The sequence below is a fragment of the Coenobita brevimanus genome, chromosome 4 (genome assembly GCF_032717465.1).
Source record: "Coenobita brevimanus isolate Jiangsu-jjx chromosome 4, ASM3271746v2, whole genome shotgun sequence".
Lineage (NCBI taxonomy): Eukaryota > Metazoa > Arthropoda > Malacostraca > Decapoda > Coenobitidae > Coenobita > Coenobita brevimanus.
Genome location: NC_136957.1, coordinates 33,367,395 through 33,384,723, shown reverse-complemented (window position 1 = coordinate 33,384,723; position 17,329 = coordinate 33,367,395). Strand labels below are relative to the sequence as shown.

General features: G+C 41.6%; 1 protein-coding gene across 1 annotated transcript in view; it reads left to right on the top strand.

The window, feature by feature from the left end:
• LOC145395484 (single insulin-like growth factor-binding domain protein-2) overlaps positions 1-8,526 on the top strand; it is a 197,579-nt gene extending 189,053 nt beyond the window's left edge. The window contains exon 3 of the mRNA XM_080269094.1: positions 8,254-8,526. Within this exon, the coding sequence (XP_080125220.1) occupies positions 8,254-8,364 (111 nt within the window). The 3' untranslated portion in view covers positions 8,365-8,526. The remainder of the gene's footprint in view (positions 1-8,253) is intronic.
• Positions 8,527-17,329: the final 8,803 nt, after the last annotated feature.

Below are 17,329 nucleotides of genomic sequence, written 5' to 3'. Positions count from 1 at the left end.
TTAGAGAAAGTATATGATAGAATTGATAGGGAGGCTTTATGGACTGTTTTAAGATTGTATGGACTTGATGGTAGGTTACTAAAAGGGGTGAATAGTTTTTCTGTAAATAGTAGAGCGTGTGTAAGAGTGGGAAATGCTGTGAGTGATTGGTTTCCTGTGAGAGTAGGGCTGTGACAGGGATGTGTGATGTCGCCTTGGTTGTTTAATATTTATATGGATGGTGTTTTATGGGAGGTGAATGCAAGAGTTTTAGGTAGAGGTCTGAGTCTGATGAATGTTGACGGTGGAGAGTAGAATCTGAAGCAGCTGCTATTTGTAGATGATACTGCACTGGTGGCTAATACAGAGGAGAGATTGAGACAGTTGGTAGAGGAGTTTGGAAGGGTGTGTGAAAGGAGGAAATTGAAAGTAAATGAGAATAAGAGTAAAGTGATGAAGAGTACGAGGTTGGTAGATGGTAGGGGGATGAATATAGTTTTGAATGGTGAGTTGCTTGAGGAAGTAGAGTGTTTTAAATATTTAGGGTCACATGTTGCTGTTGATGGAAGAATAGATGCAGAAGTGAAGTTCAGAATGAATGAAGTAGGAAAGGTGCTGGGAGGAATGAACAAGGTGTTTACATGTCGTTCGCTTAGAATGGATGTAAAGTGAGAGCTGTACTGTATGAGAGTGTTGTGGTACCGACTGCGTTATATGGGGCTGAAACATGGAATATGGGTGTAGCAGAGAGGAAAAGTTTGAATGTAATAGAGATGAGGTGTCTGAGGAGTATGTGTGGAGTGACGCGTATGGATCTAGCAAAGAGGAAAAGTTTGAATGTAATAGAGATGAGGTGTCTGAGGAGTATGTGTGGAGTGACGCGTATGGATCGAGTGAGAAATGAAGAAGTGCGAAGGAGAACTGGAGTTGTTCGGGAGATGGCTGGTAGAGTTGAGCAGAGGGTATTGCGATGGTTTGGGCATATGGAGAGAATGGATAATGAGCGATTGGTGGACAAGATAACTAGATCTGATGTAAGAGGTGTAAGGCTGAGAGGGAGACCACGAATAGGATGGATGGACAGTGTGAAGAGAGCGCTGGATGTGAGAGGGATGTCTGTTGGGCAAGGAAGAGTGGTTGTGCGTGACAGAAATAAATGGAGAGAAATTGTGAATGAATAAATGATGATGCAACCCTGAGGGGATATTCTCCCGCATTTGGTCTGATCAGGTAGTCAGGTCAGGTGCAGGCTAGGGGATGGGTCTATTATGATGTGGCAGGGGTAAACCAGCTCTGCTGTCGGGCTATGCTACGGATGTCACTGATTGACCTGTGCAGTTGACACTTGTGTGGTGTGGTGGAGTGAGGATCTGTCCCTTCTCCCCTTTGGGGCTAAGATGCAAATGAATGTGTTTGAATGGATGAGTAAATGGGGAGTGTGTCGTCCTGTCTCGGCTACCTCCCTTTCCTTGGGGGAAGGATCCTAGGTATATAGATAGATAGATAGTAGCCGTGTGTGTGTGTGTGTGTGTGTGTGTGTGTGTGTGTGTGTGTGTATTTTGGGCAGCCGAAACTACACATTCAAATCGCACCAAAATTGGCACAAAAATCGCAAAAAAATCGCTGAAGTAAAAAAAACTTGGTCCCATTACGATTGAAAAACTTTTAATATATTTAATGAGCGATCATATTTTGACTAGAAAACGCTGTTCCCGGAGCTCGGTATAGGATCTCCGTAGAATTTTTTGCCCAGAGGTAGAACTAAAATAAACTGTAGCAGTAGCCGTGTGTCTGTGTGTGTACTTCGGACGTGCGGTTGGACAAGTTGGGTTCCATTCCCGAAGCTGCAAATAACACGATCAATTGGTTAGCTGCAAAAAAATCCAAGTGACAACATTACACTAGAACAGCACAAAACGCGAGAGCTCTCCGCAGAAGCAAGTGCTAGGAGCCCGAAGGGCCCACGAGCACTTGTTAGAGTTTATAACTGTTTTGACACCAGCGAAAACAAGTTTTATTTCATGAAGTGCCTCACACCATACTACTTATGGCACCAGGTTATCATTCAGGTGTCAGACATATAGTTCTCTCAAAAAAAGCAGTTGTTGACATTGGCACTGACTGTCATGCTTAGCTAAAACTACGTTTAAAATCACTCCAGTCCTGCATTTCGAGTTTTCTCCAACCTCCAGTGGTAAAAATAGTTCTGCTTAGGAAATACTGGTGATAAGTTACAACAAGTGTGACTTCTGATTCTGGCTAGTTTACACCAATTCTTATTAAACTGAGGGTTTTAACTGTAATAGATACATAGATTGACTGATGGATTAATATAGACAGATTGATAGATAGATAGATGTATATACATATACAGTATATGGACAGATGTAGAGAGAGAGAGAGAGAGAGAGAGAGAGAGAGAGAGAGAAAATTGTCTCAGAAAAATGTATGCACACTGTAATGGTAATATATGCATATCTTAGTAAGATTTCCTTCATTCATAAACTTCCCTCTGAGAAACGTGAAAGACGTGCACGTAGAGTACAGTCGCCAAACTTTCCACCTGGGCCACCTAGCCGAGAGAGTTGGGTAACGGGTGCTGGCAACAGTGTATCTGTTTGTTCGTGTGTACATGCTCTACCAAAGTTCGGATCATCAACTCTCTTCGTCCGTAGTGAAGCTCCGTCAGAGTCAGAGTTCATCCCATAGATGGCTGGGTACGGAGTTGGATGGGGAGAAAAATGTCTCGGGAGTAAGAAGGCTGTCCCATCAGCTCAGCCAGTTGCAAGAAACTGGTCGCACGGAAAACTGTTGTGTGCCACAGGTCGCGCTGACCAAGGCCAAATAAATATGATTATATTAATTTTTTAATGAGGTAGTATAGATAGATAGATAGATAGACAGATAGACGGATAGATATAGATAGATAGATAGATAGATAGATACATTATAAATATATACTGTTATATGATACAATAATATATATAATACTATACTTATTTGGCCTTGGTCCGTGCAACCTGTGGCACGCAACAATTCCATGCGACCGGTTTCCTTCAGGTGGTCGAGCCGGTGGGAGAGCTGCTTCAGGGGGAAGCTTGGCATAGTGAAGGCCAGGGCAGGTGCCGGATGTGGGGGGCGGGGTTACGTTATTCATACCGCCAGTGATAACTGCCGAACTCGATTTTGGGATCCATTAGCATTCTACTAAATATCTGCATTCTTAACAATGTGGAAAGCGGTAGCTCAGTCGGTAGAGAGAGGTGGCCTGCAGTCCTACCGGACCTAGGTTCAAATCCCCGCTGAGGCAGGGAACAGTTTAAGGATTTGAATTTAGTAAAAGCAGACTTTACTGATCTACCAGAAGACCCGCCGACATGTCATAAAAATACTCCCGCTAATACCAATACACCAGTCCTGTATGAGACAGCCCTAGCATGTATTCAGTATGGATAGTGGGTGTTAGCGCCGAAGTGGTGACATGTAGAGGTGTACGGTACGTAGGAGGACTACTGGGCCTTGAAAGCAGGCTGTGAAGCCTATGCCCAGAGTCGAACACATAAAAAAAATAAAATAAAATAAATGTAGAGGTGTATGGTATGGAGGAGGACTGCTGGGCCTGGGGAGCAGGCTGTGAAGCCTATACCTTGAGTCGGACAAACAAAAAAAATATATATATATATTTTCAATGTTGTTCATACATTGTCACCATAACATATTAATGCACTATATACTTGAATCACTCCAAGCCTTTCTCTCTCACACTGTCTCCTTATATCAGTAATTCTATTTCACAGGGTTATCACTTGATACCACTATCAGTATAGGTTGAAGAGGAATGCATTTATCTAACATCTACATCCAGTTACAAGTAATATTACCTGCCATATTCACATCATGAATGACATTGACCAATAAACATTAGGATGATGTTCAGACCCTGTTAACGGTTGCTTAGTTCCTCGTTGGTAGATGTTTTCAGGTGTTTTGTGGTGCACCATGAAGAGGTAGGAGGTTATAATACTGTCACCTCAACAGGTAAGGAGTTTATGCATACTGTTGTCGAATGTGGCTATTATATCAGCAATGATAATGACCTGCCGTATCATATTTCGTATGACTATGGTCATTACATCACACCTTTATAATCCATTCATCTAACGAATAACTGTATTTCACATTACTTGGAAAACTGACTGTGAGCGGTGCCGCTTATGTGTGAGGTCACACATTTACGTGCTCATCGCTTATACATCGAACAACATTATTACACATTATAGCAAGATGATGAAACCACTTCTCCATCACAATATGCAAAAGCTTCCGGTCATTTTAAGCACAATTGCTATTGAATCATGAATTGTTGGGACATTTACTGTATATCATCACTGCCTGTGATATTCCAATATGTGATTGATTGGTAAATGCAACAGAACGATCATGAAATTATCATTACAGGCTGCTGATTTTTTTTTTTTTTAATGCCACGAACCTAGGCGCTTTAGCGCCCGTCACCAAGGCCCGGGATGCGAGAATATGTGATGATAAGGGCTTGGTGTTTAATAGTAGAGACCCATCTCTCCTGACGGGGGTGGAACCACGTGACATGGATTGGCTGGCGGAAACGTTAACTACCGCGTCATCCACAGTACCGTTTTCACATATTCAATATTAATCAACTATGAAAACAATTAACTCTAAGCCCTTGGCCACCCCATTTGGGATACATGGCGTCTGGCAATGGATGGATGGATGGAAAACAATTGTTGTGTTTGCATTGTAAGCACAGTGATCCACGTAATGATTAAGTGATGAGATGCTTAGGTTCTCTATTGTTAACGAAAGGACTGGCACTGAGATGCATATAATTTACTGACGAAATGCAATACGAACAGTCAGACACCGGTATCTATTCTTCTACCGTAAGGACCGGTCACACGACGGTTCTTCCCCCCAATTTTCAGTAGCCAATTTTTAGCCATGCGTTTATCATGTCATAATGAAAATGAATACTTTTATAAATATGTTATATATGTAATGATGCGGTCGCTTAGATTATTTTACTTATTGTTTCCAATAATCGCACTGAAAAAATTGGGATGAACTCTGAGGTTCACTACGGAAGATGAGAGTTGATGATCCGAACTTTCGTCAAGCATGTACACACGAAGAAACAGATACACTGTTGCCAGCACCCGTTACCCACTTCTCGCCGGTAGGTGTCCCGGGTGGAGAGTTTGGCGACTGTACCTGTAAAATGCGGCAGGTGAAAACTGGTACTGACGTGTTACCGAATTCTGAGAACGTGTGCAAAGGAAAGTGGCAGTGGCAGTGAAGACGTGACGTTTGGACAACCCTTCGTACGTGACGTTACATTTCACGCCTCCATAAGTTTGAGGCAGACTGCACGACCAATTATCGTTGTTATGGAGGTAACCTTCCATGTGGCAAAAAGAAACTTAAGAGCGACTTCAAACTTATGAGAGCATAAATAGCTCATTAAAGTGTGCTTACATTTTTCTGAGACACCCTCTTCAATTCATATACTGTATATAGTTACATGTGGAGAGAGAGAGAGAGAGAGAGAGAGAGAGAGAGAGAGAGAGAGAGAGAGAGAGAATTTTTCCCAAATACATGCTTAATGACTTGACAAACAGCAAGAGGGCGGTGTTTACAGTGGCCTCTTATGTGTCCATTGCGTAGCTAGTGAGCAGTTCAGAGCGCGTGATATCATCATTGGATCGCAAATCAACGCCAACAGATGAAAGAGACGAGTTTGACAGACGCCAGTTATGCTTCCAGTTGTTGGTTACAATCTTTCAATCACACGAACTGCCAAAAAGAAAATGACATAATTATTATTACAATTTGTTGAGATCATGTATCAATGTATAGTGGAAGAAACTTTCCATGTTAACTAAGATATCATTTGTTTTTCGACTGCTACAGATGTTTATGGGAGCGGTGCTGTTAGTCATCATATACCTTGCAACTGCCATTACTGAAAGTAGGAAAAACCTAAAACATCCAGACTCCAGAGTGTATATAAAAAGGGCCCCGAAACACCTGGGACTCAGTACCAGTTCAGACAGGTTAGGGTGAAAGTGTTGTTTCTCCCGCTGTATTTGCACCTGTGATATCTTCTCACCGTCCCCAGCCATGAAGCTGTTTATTACGTTAGCGCTTGTGGGCGTTATGGTGGCAAGGTAAACAAAACTGTATTATTTTATCTAGTATTAGAGCAGCGTGTTTGTTGTATAATACAGTTTGATATTGTTATCCTGTGCTTCAATCTTGAATATATATCATTTCTGTGTTTTCAGTTTTATCTCTTTGTATCAACTCTCTCCTCACTTCCCTTCCCTCCCTCCGTTTCTCTCTCTCTCTCTCTCTCTCTGTCTCTGTCTCTCTCTCTCTCTCTCTCTCTCTCTCTCTCTCTTACATCCTACCCTTCCATCTTCAAACCACTCATGCCCCTTTCATTCCCTCATCTCCCTTGCTTCTCTGCCCCTTTCCCAACTTCACCGCCCCATTTTTACCTTTTCTTCTTCCCCACCCTCCTTCTTTCATGTCTCCCTCCTCCATCCCTACTTCCTCTCCCTCTCTCTCTCTCCCTATCCAAGCGTCCTCCTCCCCTTCTCCCCCATTTCTCTCCACTTCTCATCTTATTCTCCCTGCTATTTCCACTTCTTCTCTCTCATTGTAACCTTCTCTTCCTCGCCAGCATCTCTGCCCTCACCTGCCTCCCGTGTAATTACCAAGAGAGATGCACAGGTGCTCCACAAGGCTGTCAGTACGGCACGGTGAAGGATATATGTAACTGTTGCCTTGTATGTGCGAAGGTAAGCACAGTAGGCTGGTGGGTAGATGGGTTAGTATATAAGTAGCTGGGTATGTAGACATTTAAATGGACAAGTAGGTACGTAGGTAAGTATTTAAATACGTAGGTAGGTAGGTTGGTGAAGCGAATTCCAGATTAGAATTACATCTGATTACGTCAGCTTTTCCCACCAGGACTCTGATCAGTAAAAGTAAGCTGAACCTGAAAGTCAATCAGCACGCTCCAATCAGCCGCTCTTCAGACATCCTTTGTATTGAAGCATTTCTCACCTGTTAGCAGCACTTACCTGAAATGTCTACAAAGGGAAACCATTCATTTCATCTTAATGTTATAATGAAATATCAGTTTCTTGTAACCAGTTAATCCACCTTATGGCGAGTATTCTGCAACGTACATTAATGCATCATAAGTTTTCTTTGTCAAAAGTATATTTGCATGCTAACATCATTAGATTTAAATATCTGGCCTAGCCTGCAAATCTTGGACTCTTCCTACACCCACCCTTTTCCTCTTCTCTCTCATAGTCTAGATTATTCCTAATTTTTTCAAACCCCTTCTTTCTGACCACGTATTTTCATTCTACCTTCAACCAGTTATATTCAGCTTAGAGGAGATTTTTCGAACCGGAGGGTTAGAGACAGGCTTCAACAACATATTCAGTACGAGGCATTACTTTTAACTTCAGTAAAATCGTCTGGTACTAGTAAAGTTAATATTAAAGGTAAGTAAATATATTATTATTCTTACAAATAACTTCAGTGGTATGCTCAGTAAAATGGTCGTACGATAATTTTTACACTCTTGTCCACAGCCTTTCTTATCTCATCCCAACACACCTCGGCTCACCCCAACCCAGTCCAACCCAACTCATCCAAAACAAACCCAGCCAAACCACATCTTACCCTAACCTAACTTAACCTAATCTAACCAAAGCAGGGCTAACCAAACCAAACCTTATCTAATATAATCTGCAATCTTAGTTTCTAACAAACTTAATACAGTATACATAACCTAACCTAATCAAAGCTAGCCTCATCTGCAACCTTAGTTACCAGCAAACTTAAGATACCTAAGCTAACCCAACCCAATCTACAATCATCATTACTGGCTAACTTAAACTAACCTAACATAAACGGACTCAACCTAATCTTTCCTAGCCTAACCCACACCAACCCAACTTAACTAACCAAACGTGGGCCCGTATTCTCGTTGCCTAAGTGAGCTCCCTCACACCTTTTCATAAGCAATTTATTTTGCTTATTGCTCCTTGCTGTCCTCGTCTGCGTTATATAAATCCTTCTGACACTACCATACGTGCATAAATAATGAGCAGAAGGATATTAACCTACTATACCCAAAAAATAAGGAAGAGGCGTCAGGGAGTTTCCATAAACTTCGAGAATACGGGCCTTAATCCCACTTCTCCGCCACAGGGCCCGGGTGAGGAGTGTGGGGGCATCTGGAATAGGTACGGCAAGTGTGGCACAGGTCTGTGGTGCCAGCAGCAGGAAGGCGAGAGACATGGCTACTGCGTTAGCGACTAGATGGTGCATCAGTTACCTGTGATGTTACCTGATGATGTGCTTACGTGTTGATTATATTATCTTCTACTGCTACCTGTTAATAGTGTCACAGGCTCATTTATTACTTGCTGACCATTTACCTGCTGATGTCACGTGTCCATTTATTACCTGCTGATGTTACCTGCCGACCTGATTACCTGAAGATTTAGTCACCTGTTGAAGAATGGTTACCTGATGGCTGAGCCAGCTAGCTAGGTTAGTACTGTCCAGATTACTAAACCCTTCAGTTAGATTAATTTTTTTTCTTAATCCAGGTAATTATATTACCCTTCCCATAGCCTTTTCCAACCTGAAGTATTTATATATATTTAGTGGAGATATGATCTTGACTAAATAAATTCATCTGGTAGCGACAAAAATGAACTAAAAAAGACGTCACGGATCTAAAGGATGAAGTATAAATGACTATTCCAGGGTCTTTATAACACTGCACGATAGAAACAATCCAGCTGCCTGTTTGGGATTCAGATCAAAGCTCCGTCGGAATATAATCATCTCTCCGTTGGCACCTTGAACCACTACACCAACAAGGCTCATATTCTCGTCTAACACCTGTTCCTTAACGATTTATGTTCCAAACTATCCATTAATGTTCTCTTGTTTTTATTTTTTGTTTCTTTTTTAATGTCGACATAGATTGCATGAGTACTTCAGAATACACAGTAACGGCGTATAATCAGAAATCAACTGGTATGGAAGAGGTGTTAGTAAGCTTCCTAACCTCACGAGAACACCGCCCCAAGTGTTAGAATAATCCACATCAGTTGTCACATCACGCATTACAACCCATGTAATTCTTTACCATTTACATTTTATTCTATGACAAATGAAACTTATGTAGACTGTTTTCAATAAATTTGTTTCAGTTGGTGCTGTTGTTTCTCATACCATTCTTAGATGGATGAATATGTTATTGTTACCTAACTACTGTATGTGTGCTACTAGATGTGTACATACAATGTTTATCTGTACGACTGTATTGACAATGTACTATGCTTTTGCTCACATGGAGTTAACTTGTCCCGGCACTATTCATATAAAATAAATATGGGACCCTCTTAGATTATTAGTAACTCACCTATACCAGGCAAGCTTCTACAAGGTTCAGTTTGTTCTTAATGTAAGGACAGGATACTGATCTGACGCTAGAGGGGGACGCCTTCCCGAGATGGCACCAATGCACACGGACGAAGGACCCGCCTGGATGCACAGACGCCTCTCACCTCCCCTCACCCCACCACACCTCTTGATGGAAGATGGTGGGCTGCAGAGTAAGTTTCCTGCAGTCTACTGGGTTCACGGGGTTGCAACTACTAACGGATACCCGAAATACAGATCTAAAATGCCAGACAAAATCCGTCCAGTTTTTAAGGAAACAATTATGAAGCTCTTACATATCATTCTGAAAAACTTGATTGGTCGGGACTGTTCGGTCAGATTGCATAGGGAACAACTACTACTGCTACTTGATCGGTTCCGCTGATCGCATCACCGGGTTTGAAAAGTAATTATCCACTGTCCCGCTATTTATCGTACGGAAGTGATAGAGTATTTATGTCCACAATTCTATGCATATGACATGGTGATGTTAGCTCCTGTCACACCAAACAGAAGCATTGATACATGAGATTGTTTTTACATGACAGAACAGGACCACTCGCACATCTTGATAACAGTTTAGTAGTTACTTGAATGAGCTTCAATATAAGTTACAAATAAGTGGTCTTGGTTACTAATACAATCGTCTCTTTAGTCTGACTACACTTGGCCATCACATATGCCGAAACAGGTTAGGAATCTTCTTAAGGTTAGAATTAATACGTCCGACTAATACTTATTGACAGAGTTATAATGACTATTGAGAGCCAAATCAACACTTACGAGGCAGTGATGTGGACATGTTGTAAACACTGCACACAAAGATTACCAACAACGTTTCGTAAGCATCCGTCCTCATCGTTCTCAATTCCTCTTTCTCACCCTACCATTCTCGTCACATAATATGCTACTCGTTCTCGGCTTCCCTCTGCTTACTCTCGAATCAACATCACTCATGCACTATCTTTTCAGTCTTCCACCTTATTGTTGGTCTTTCTCCACATTTACATATAATTCTTACTTATATTCATTTTTTTTTATTGCACCTCCCACTCGGTCTTCTGCCCCTCACTTACATCACTCTCTGTTCACCTTGATGTGTCTGCCTCCTCATTCACTCCTACTACCAGAAAAATTCCCGAAAAGTTTTTCTAGAATCCTACCCTGTTCCTTGCTTTGTAATTATTAGACGTGAGCACAAGTGTGTGTGTGTGTGTGTGTGTGTGTGTGTGTGTGTGAGAGAGAGAGAGAGAAAAAAAAATGTTTATTCAACCCTTATGTTCTTTTATGTCATTTCTACATTTCTAGTACTGACATAATTTGCCTTAACTTAGTGGAGAACGATGTTTAAATAGATATATGTAAAATAAATCAATAAGGATGAGGTGCTAACGGTCACCTATGCCAATTAGAATAAAGGATCATATAAGTTGCATAGGAGCCTTCGTAGCTCTTCTTTCTTTGCTATTTATTTTGCACATACATCTCAGTATTCAATTGCATGTTATTTATCTCGTTTTGAAATGGACATAGTTTGTATGAGTAACATACAAGAGGATATTAAGGTGCAGTATGTAGAATAAACCGCCCAGAAAAGAGTACAACGACATCGTCGAAATCAACTAAATATACTGCTTTTACACTAACTAGGCCCAGATTTTCTTCCTTTTGCTGCAAATATCACGAAGGCTATGTCTGACCTTTACATAGTACGTCATGGCTAGTATCGTAATCCATTGTTCATGTGGTGTTACGACTCAGAATTCAAGGTGTATAGATGGCAATTTTTTATCAAGTTAGAGTCCAGTATAATAATGTTCAAAGTCTTTAATCGACCGACATCTGTCTACGTACAGTCGTGGTCAGAAATTATCATCTATCCTCCGGCACCCCATGCTTCAGGCTGGCTCCTTTATGTGAGGCAAGTCACACTGGAGTAAGAGGAGTTGAGAGGAAGGGGCCAGAGAGAGAGAAGGAAAAGGGGGGAGGGGGGGACGAGTGATGGTGCTGGTATGGAGTGAGGCAGGAGAGGGAGGGTAGGTAGTGGAGGGAGAATGAAATGCGAAGTGGTGGTCACATTATTTGTCTATTTTCTTTCATTCAGGGCATGATATAAAGGAGTTAATATTTGGTAGATAATGCTGCATTAAACCCTGTATAGCGGCGTCAGATAACAAGCTCTGGACAGGTGGTGATATCAAGGGCTGCTTCGTGAGAGAAAATATACTGACGTGACAGATCAAACATTTGTGCGGAGCCAGATATTTGTTTTACTCGTGTATTTTGACTTCGGACGCAGAATGCAATCTAGATGACTTTGACTTCCGTAATGTTTGTGTAAGAAATTTCCTTTACCCTTACATGTCATTCATTTTTGGAACTAAATATCATATGCAACCTTTAACATGGCTGTGTCGGTAGTAAATATTATCATCCTCTCGGTATTCACTCCCTCTATACAGTCACCAACATGTCAACAATTTTATGGACTCCATGTCGGTATGGGTGTGAATGGCTGTCCAACAACCCCAACACGCTCTCATCACCTCGGAATGATATTTTCCTCCGACAAAAAACAGCTCGTTACAAACAGGTGGACAAGGCAATAGTGTGTTGTGTTGGATAGTGCTGGCTCTGCGTTAATGTTTGATCTGTCACGTCAGTACATTTCTCTCACGAGCCAGCCCTTGAAATCACCACCTATCTAAAGCTTGTTATCTGACGCCACTAGACAAGGTGTAATGCAGCATTATCCATCGAATAATTACTCTTCTATATCATGCCCTGAATGAATGAAAATAGACAATAATGTGACCACCGTTTCGTATTTCATTCTCCCTCCCCTACATACCATCCCTCCCCTCCCTCACTCCACCCCCACACCATCTCTCGTCCCCCCACCCACCTTCCCTCCTCTCTCTGGCCCCTCCCTCTCAGACCTTCTTACTCTGCTACGACTTGCCGCACATAAAGAAGCCAGCCTGAGGCACGAGGTACCGGGGGATAGGTGATTATTTATGACCACGACTGTACCTGCCACCTCCCGTCCAGCCTTCTCACCTGGTCACAAACGAGGCAGCAGTAACCCCATGTCTGACACCCTGCCATAAGGACAGACTCGAGGAGGCTTGATGTGTCCTTACGTGGGCAGATAAGAGCCGTGATGCTGGCAAGGAACTAGGCAGAATGGAGAGAGAGAGAGAGATAAGGAAGGAAAGTGGCGAACAGACGGGAGAGGTAGAAGGAAGGAAGATAGGGAAAGGAGGATGGAGGGTTCTATGAGAAAGAGTTGGAGGAGGGAGAAAGAGAGAGAGAGAGAGAGGGATGGTGAGAGAGAGTGGAGGGAGAGAGAGAGAGAAAGGGATGGTGAGAGAGAGTGGAGGGAGACAGGGAGGTACCTTAGGGAGAGAGAGGGAGGAAAGATAAGGGTGAGGCGTGATAGACACAGTAAATCCCCACACCAGAGTACCTTATCACAACACCTGGGCCACTAATAATACCGAAAACATCCTCAATGATATCAAGCCACTCCTCACTCCTTATGCCTTTATAGTCATTCATCCTATCGTCAGACAAGTTTATTCAGCTTTGAGGAGATGGCTTGAAGAGTATGAGTTAATGGACACTTTCTGATCTCTTCACTGCTAGGAGTTCATCCTAAGCAGAGTCAAACTGCCTGTTATCATTATCATTATTAATCTTCATCTACTACATTGATGGAGACTGTTGTTTTCGCTGGTATTACTATTATTCTCGCCTCAGAGTCTCGCAACGATTCCAGAAGAACCGGAGATTGCACAGGAATCTGAAGGGCCCAGGTTATGTGTCCTGGCATGGGCTGATTGCTGATAGAAAAAATCCAAATCTCTCCAATGGGGTCAAGACCATTGTAAGAAACAATAGCAGAAGACCAGTGACTGTCCGGAGGAGAGTAGACGATTCCTAAAAGTTTATTTCGTTTTACTATTAATGTCCACCTACTACATTGGTGGAGACTATTGTTTTCGCTGCTATTATTTTTCTCGACCGGCTACATCGGTGAAGACTATTGTTTTTGTTGGTATTCATTAATTTTCCTGCCTCAGTCTCACAGCGATTCCAGGAACACAGGAGACTGTGCAAGGAATTTTAAGGGCTCAGGTTCTGTGCGCCCTGGCATGGGTCACTGCTGATAGAAAAAAAAAATCCAAATTTCCCGAATGGGGTCAAGGTCATTGTAAGAAACAGTAGCAGGAGGCTAGTAACTGTTTCGAAGACAGTTGATGAAATTTGTGGACTGATTCCTAAGAGTTTATTTCGTTTTATTATTAGTCTCCACCTAAAGTAGGTGGAGACTATTGTTTTTGCTGGTATTATTAGTCTCCACCTACTGCATAGGTGAAGACGTATTATTACTGGTATTATTATTAGTCTCAACCTGGCAACTATTGTTTTGCTGGTATTATTATTATTCTGACATCAGAGTCTTGCGACGACTCCAAAAGAACAGGAGTCTGTGCGAGGAATCTGAAGGGCCCACATTATGTGCTCTGGGATGGGCCATTGCTGATAGAAAAAAAAAAATCCAAATGCTTTATGCACAGTGGAAGGGTATGTCAGAAAGTGTCATATCAGTATTATGTTGCGAACAAGATAAGTTGATCGTGTCCACAGGAGATTTCAATGGGATTTGTGGAAGGAATCTAAATTTCCCAGGTTATGTGTCCTGGTATGGGGCATTGCTGGTAGAAAAATCCAGATCTCCCCAATGGGTTCAAGGTCACTGTAAGAAACAGTAGGTAGAGACTAGTGACAGTCCACAGGACAGTTACAGAATTGTAGTTACTAATATTCTGGCTGGAGAGTCTCTCAACGATTCCAGGAGAATGGGAGACTGATCAAGGTGTCTGATGAGCCCATGTTATGTGTCCTGGGATGGGCAATTGTTGATTTAAAAAAAAAAAATCCAAATCCTTTATGTGCGGTGGGAGGCCGTCTCAGAAAGTGTCATATCAGTAATATGTTGTGAAAGAGGTAAGTTGGTCGTGTCTGCTTAAGATTTCAGTGGGACTTGCGCAAGGAATCTGAGTTGCCCAGGTTATGTGTCCTGGTACTGGCCATTGCTGGTAGAAAAAAAAAATCCAGATCTCCCCAATGGGGTCAAGGTCATTGTAAGAAACAGTAGGTGAAGACTAGTGACTGTCCGCAGAACGTTACAGAGTTCTGGTTACCATTATCATCATCATCATCATCATCATCATCCAAACCTCCTCTCCCACCCAAGGTAGGGTTTTTTCTTTATGCAAGAAAGAAGGAACCAAAGGCCAGGAGCCCGCAAACAGTTCCTTCCAAGAAAATAACAAAAACAATACAAAAGAGAGCCAAATTCAAGATCCGATCATTTCGAGGTAGGGTGCAAAGGGCCAGAAATACCTTGATAGAATGAAATACTAACCACACTTTGACCAAGTGGCTGAACCACATTCCCAGTCACTCACCATTCAAGCTTCCAGAATCTTGGCTCCACCTATTATAATTATATAAAAAAAAAAATCCGCACGTAGCTTCACACTCAACTATCATTATGTGGTATGAACAGGAAAAAATAAAAATGTATAACCCTCCAGGGAATAACGAATGTTTTTTTTTTTTTATTGCATAGTTATCCACAGGAGAATAAAATCGTTTGGTAATGTATGGCCTCATTCTTGAATATTTTCTTCCCTTGCAGAGGCAATGGAAGGAAACTCTTGACTTAATTGGTATTCTAAATATATATATATATATATATATATATATATATATATATATATATATATATATATATATATATATATATATATATATATATATATCCCTTCCTGAGCAGCTCGAAGGGAAAGATTGTTGCTTCGAGCAGCAGATTTTGTTGGAACTTGAAGGAGTTATATGGCCCGTCTCTCCAAAAATTCCCTCGTAATTTTTGTGCGTTCTGTTGTGGCTCATTGTCTTAATATATTAGAAATGCTGAAGTAAGTTATTGTATAATTTTATTAATTAAATTTAAACGCTTTACTAAAGTCTAAGCGCTATCTGTATCTCTTTAAAAGTGGAATCCATGTTGGCTGAGACGTTTACCCAGACATAATAACGGCAGATGACGTACTACCTTCGGTATTCATTAAATCATAAATGATCTGACACCGACAAATCGTCTACATTAAGGCAAGGGTCACACGAGGATTATTTTCAAGAAACATTCTCCTTGATAATTTGCCTGGAAAATTAAAATCTGTCATCAAGGTTGCACGAATGGCTAGGCTCGTGTCTTCCAGCCGAAAAAAAAAAAAAAAAAAAAGTTAACGCCGCCATACAAGTATATGGGACGGACGATGAACAAGTGATTCTTATACTTACGAATAACACTAATGAAGCTAACGATATTCTTCCGATATAATTAATTATCAAAATGCTATGTCTTGAGGAGTGAACACCCCTGTGGCGTTCGTTAGAATGACATATACGGCCGTATACTAACCAGCCGTATGGATGTGGTGGCGACCTCCCACGTGTCAAATGTATCATGCTTTCATTATCCAGCACAGGAGATGCGTGCTTTAAGTATTAATTTATGAATCTAACTGTTCACCAAACCAAATACCAGTATTCTGAGCCGATAGCTCAACAGGGGTACCAACTTGAACATTTTTCCTCCCCTTCCAGGGAAATCTTTGAACATACTGAAGGGGAAAAAATCCTTCGAAGAGAAAGAATTATCTTTAATAATACGGCATCACTGTGTGTGTGCGTGTGTGTGTGTGTGTGTGTGTGTGTGTGTGTGTGTGTGTGTGTGTGTGTGTGTGTGTGTGTGTGTGTGTGTGTGTGTATTTGCACGTTATGCACCATAAGGATGCCTCATTCACGTTTTCGTGTGACCACTTTCCCTTTACGTGTGCGGTCTCCTCGAAGGATTTTATGTATTTCATTAATTTTTCTGCCGGATGTATATGATCTACAAAATTTTTAGCCAAATTTTCACTGAAAGACTAACGCAGTTATTAAATAAACAGGTATATTGTGCTGGAAGCTTCATTCTTTCACCTGCTGATCATGAGCTTATGAGACGGGTGCTGCAGGTCCTAGTGATTATTTTATTCATTGCTGAATTTGTTGCACCTTCCATAATAATTTTTGTTGAATCCATATTTTACTATACAGTAAGTAATTCAGTGTTAGATCACGCACGTAAACTATGGAACGGAGACATATTCACGAGAATGTGGAAGAAATTAAAGGGCACGAGCAGACATTTGTGTGTCAACCGATCACCATCTGTGTCACAAGCCCATCTAAGGAGTGGTGGGAGCTTCATTAATAAGAGTATCCCCTATAACCTAGTAGGAGTTGCCTAAGTTGCAGCCATCCACAATCTGGAGAAAAATATGTATCCTTTTCATTGTGGCCAACCGTGCATTGGGAATTGCGTATTAGCAAAAGTGTATTATCCCCACAGTCGGCGTACGAGTATCATTATCACAATGGGTCTACCCAGATTTGTTATTATTGGTTATAACAATACTTAACAAGAAGCTGTGCCAAGGCACAGCAAACCCGTCCCCAGCAGTCATTTAAGTGCTGACGTTTAAACACAACTGGATATCTTGTCAAAGATGTCACATATCAAATTTGCGGTCAGTCGGGAGAAAATTTCCGATTTCATACCCATTTAAAATTTTAGGCCCAGGCCACCTGACAATGACCCCCCTACTGCTAACTGAGGATGACCCCCGTGATGTAATGAGGCATGTTACAGGATGCAGATTTGAAAGATGTACCTTTAGGTTTTTGTTTCATGTCGATATGACGAATT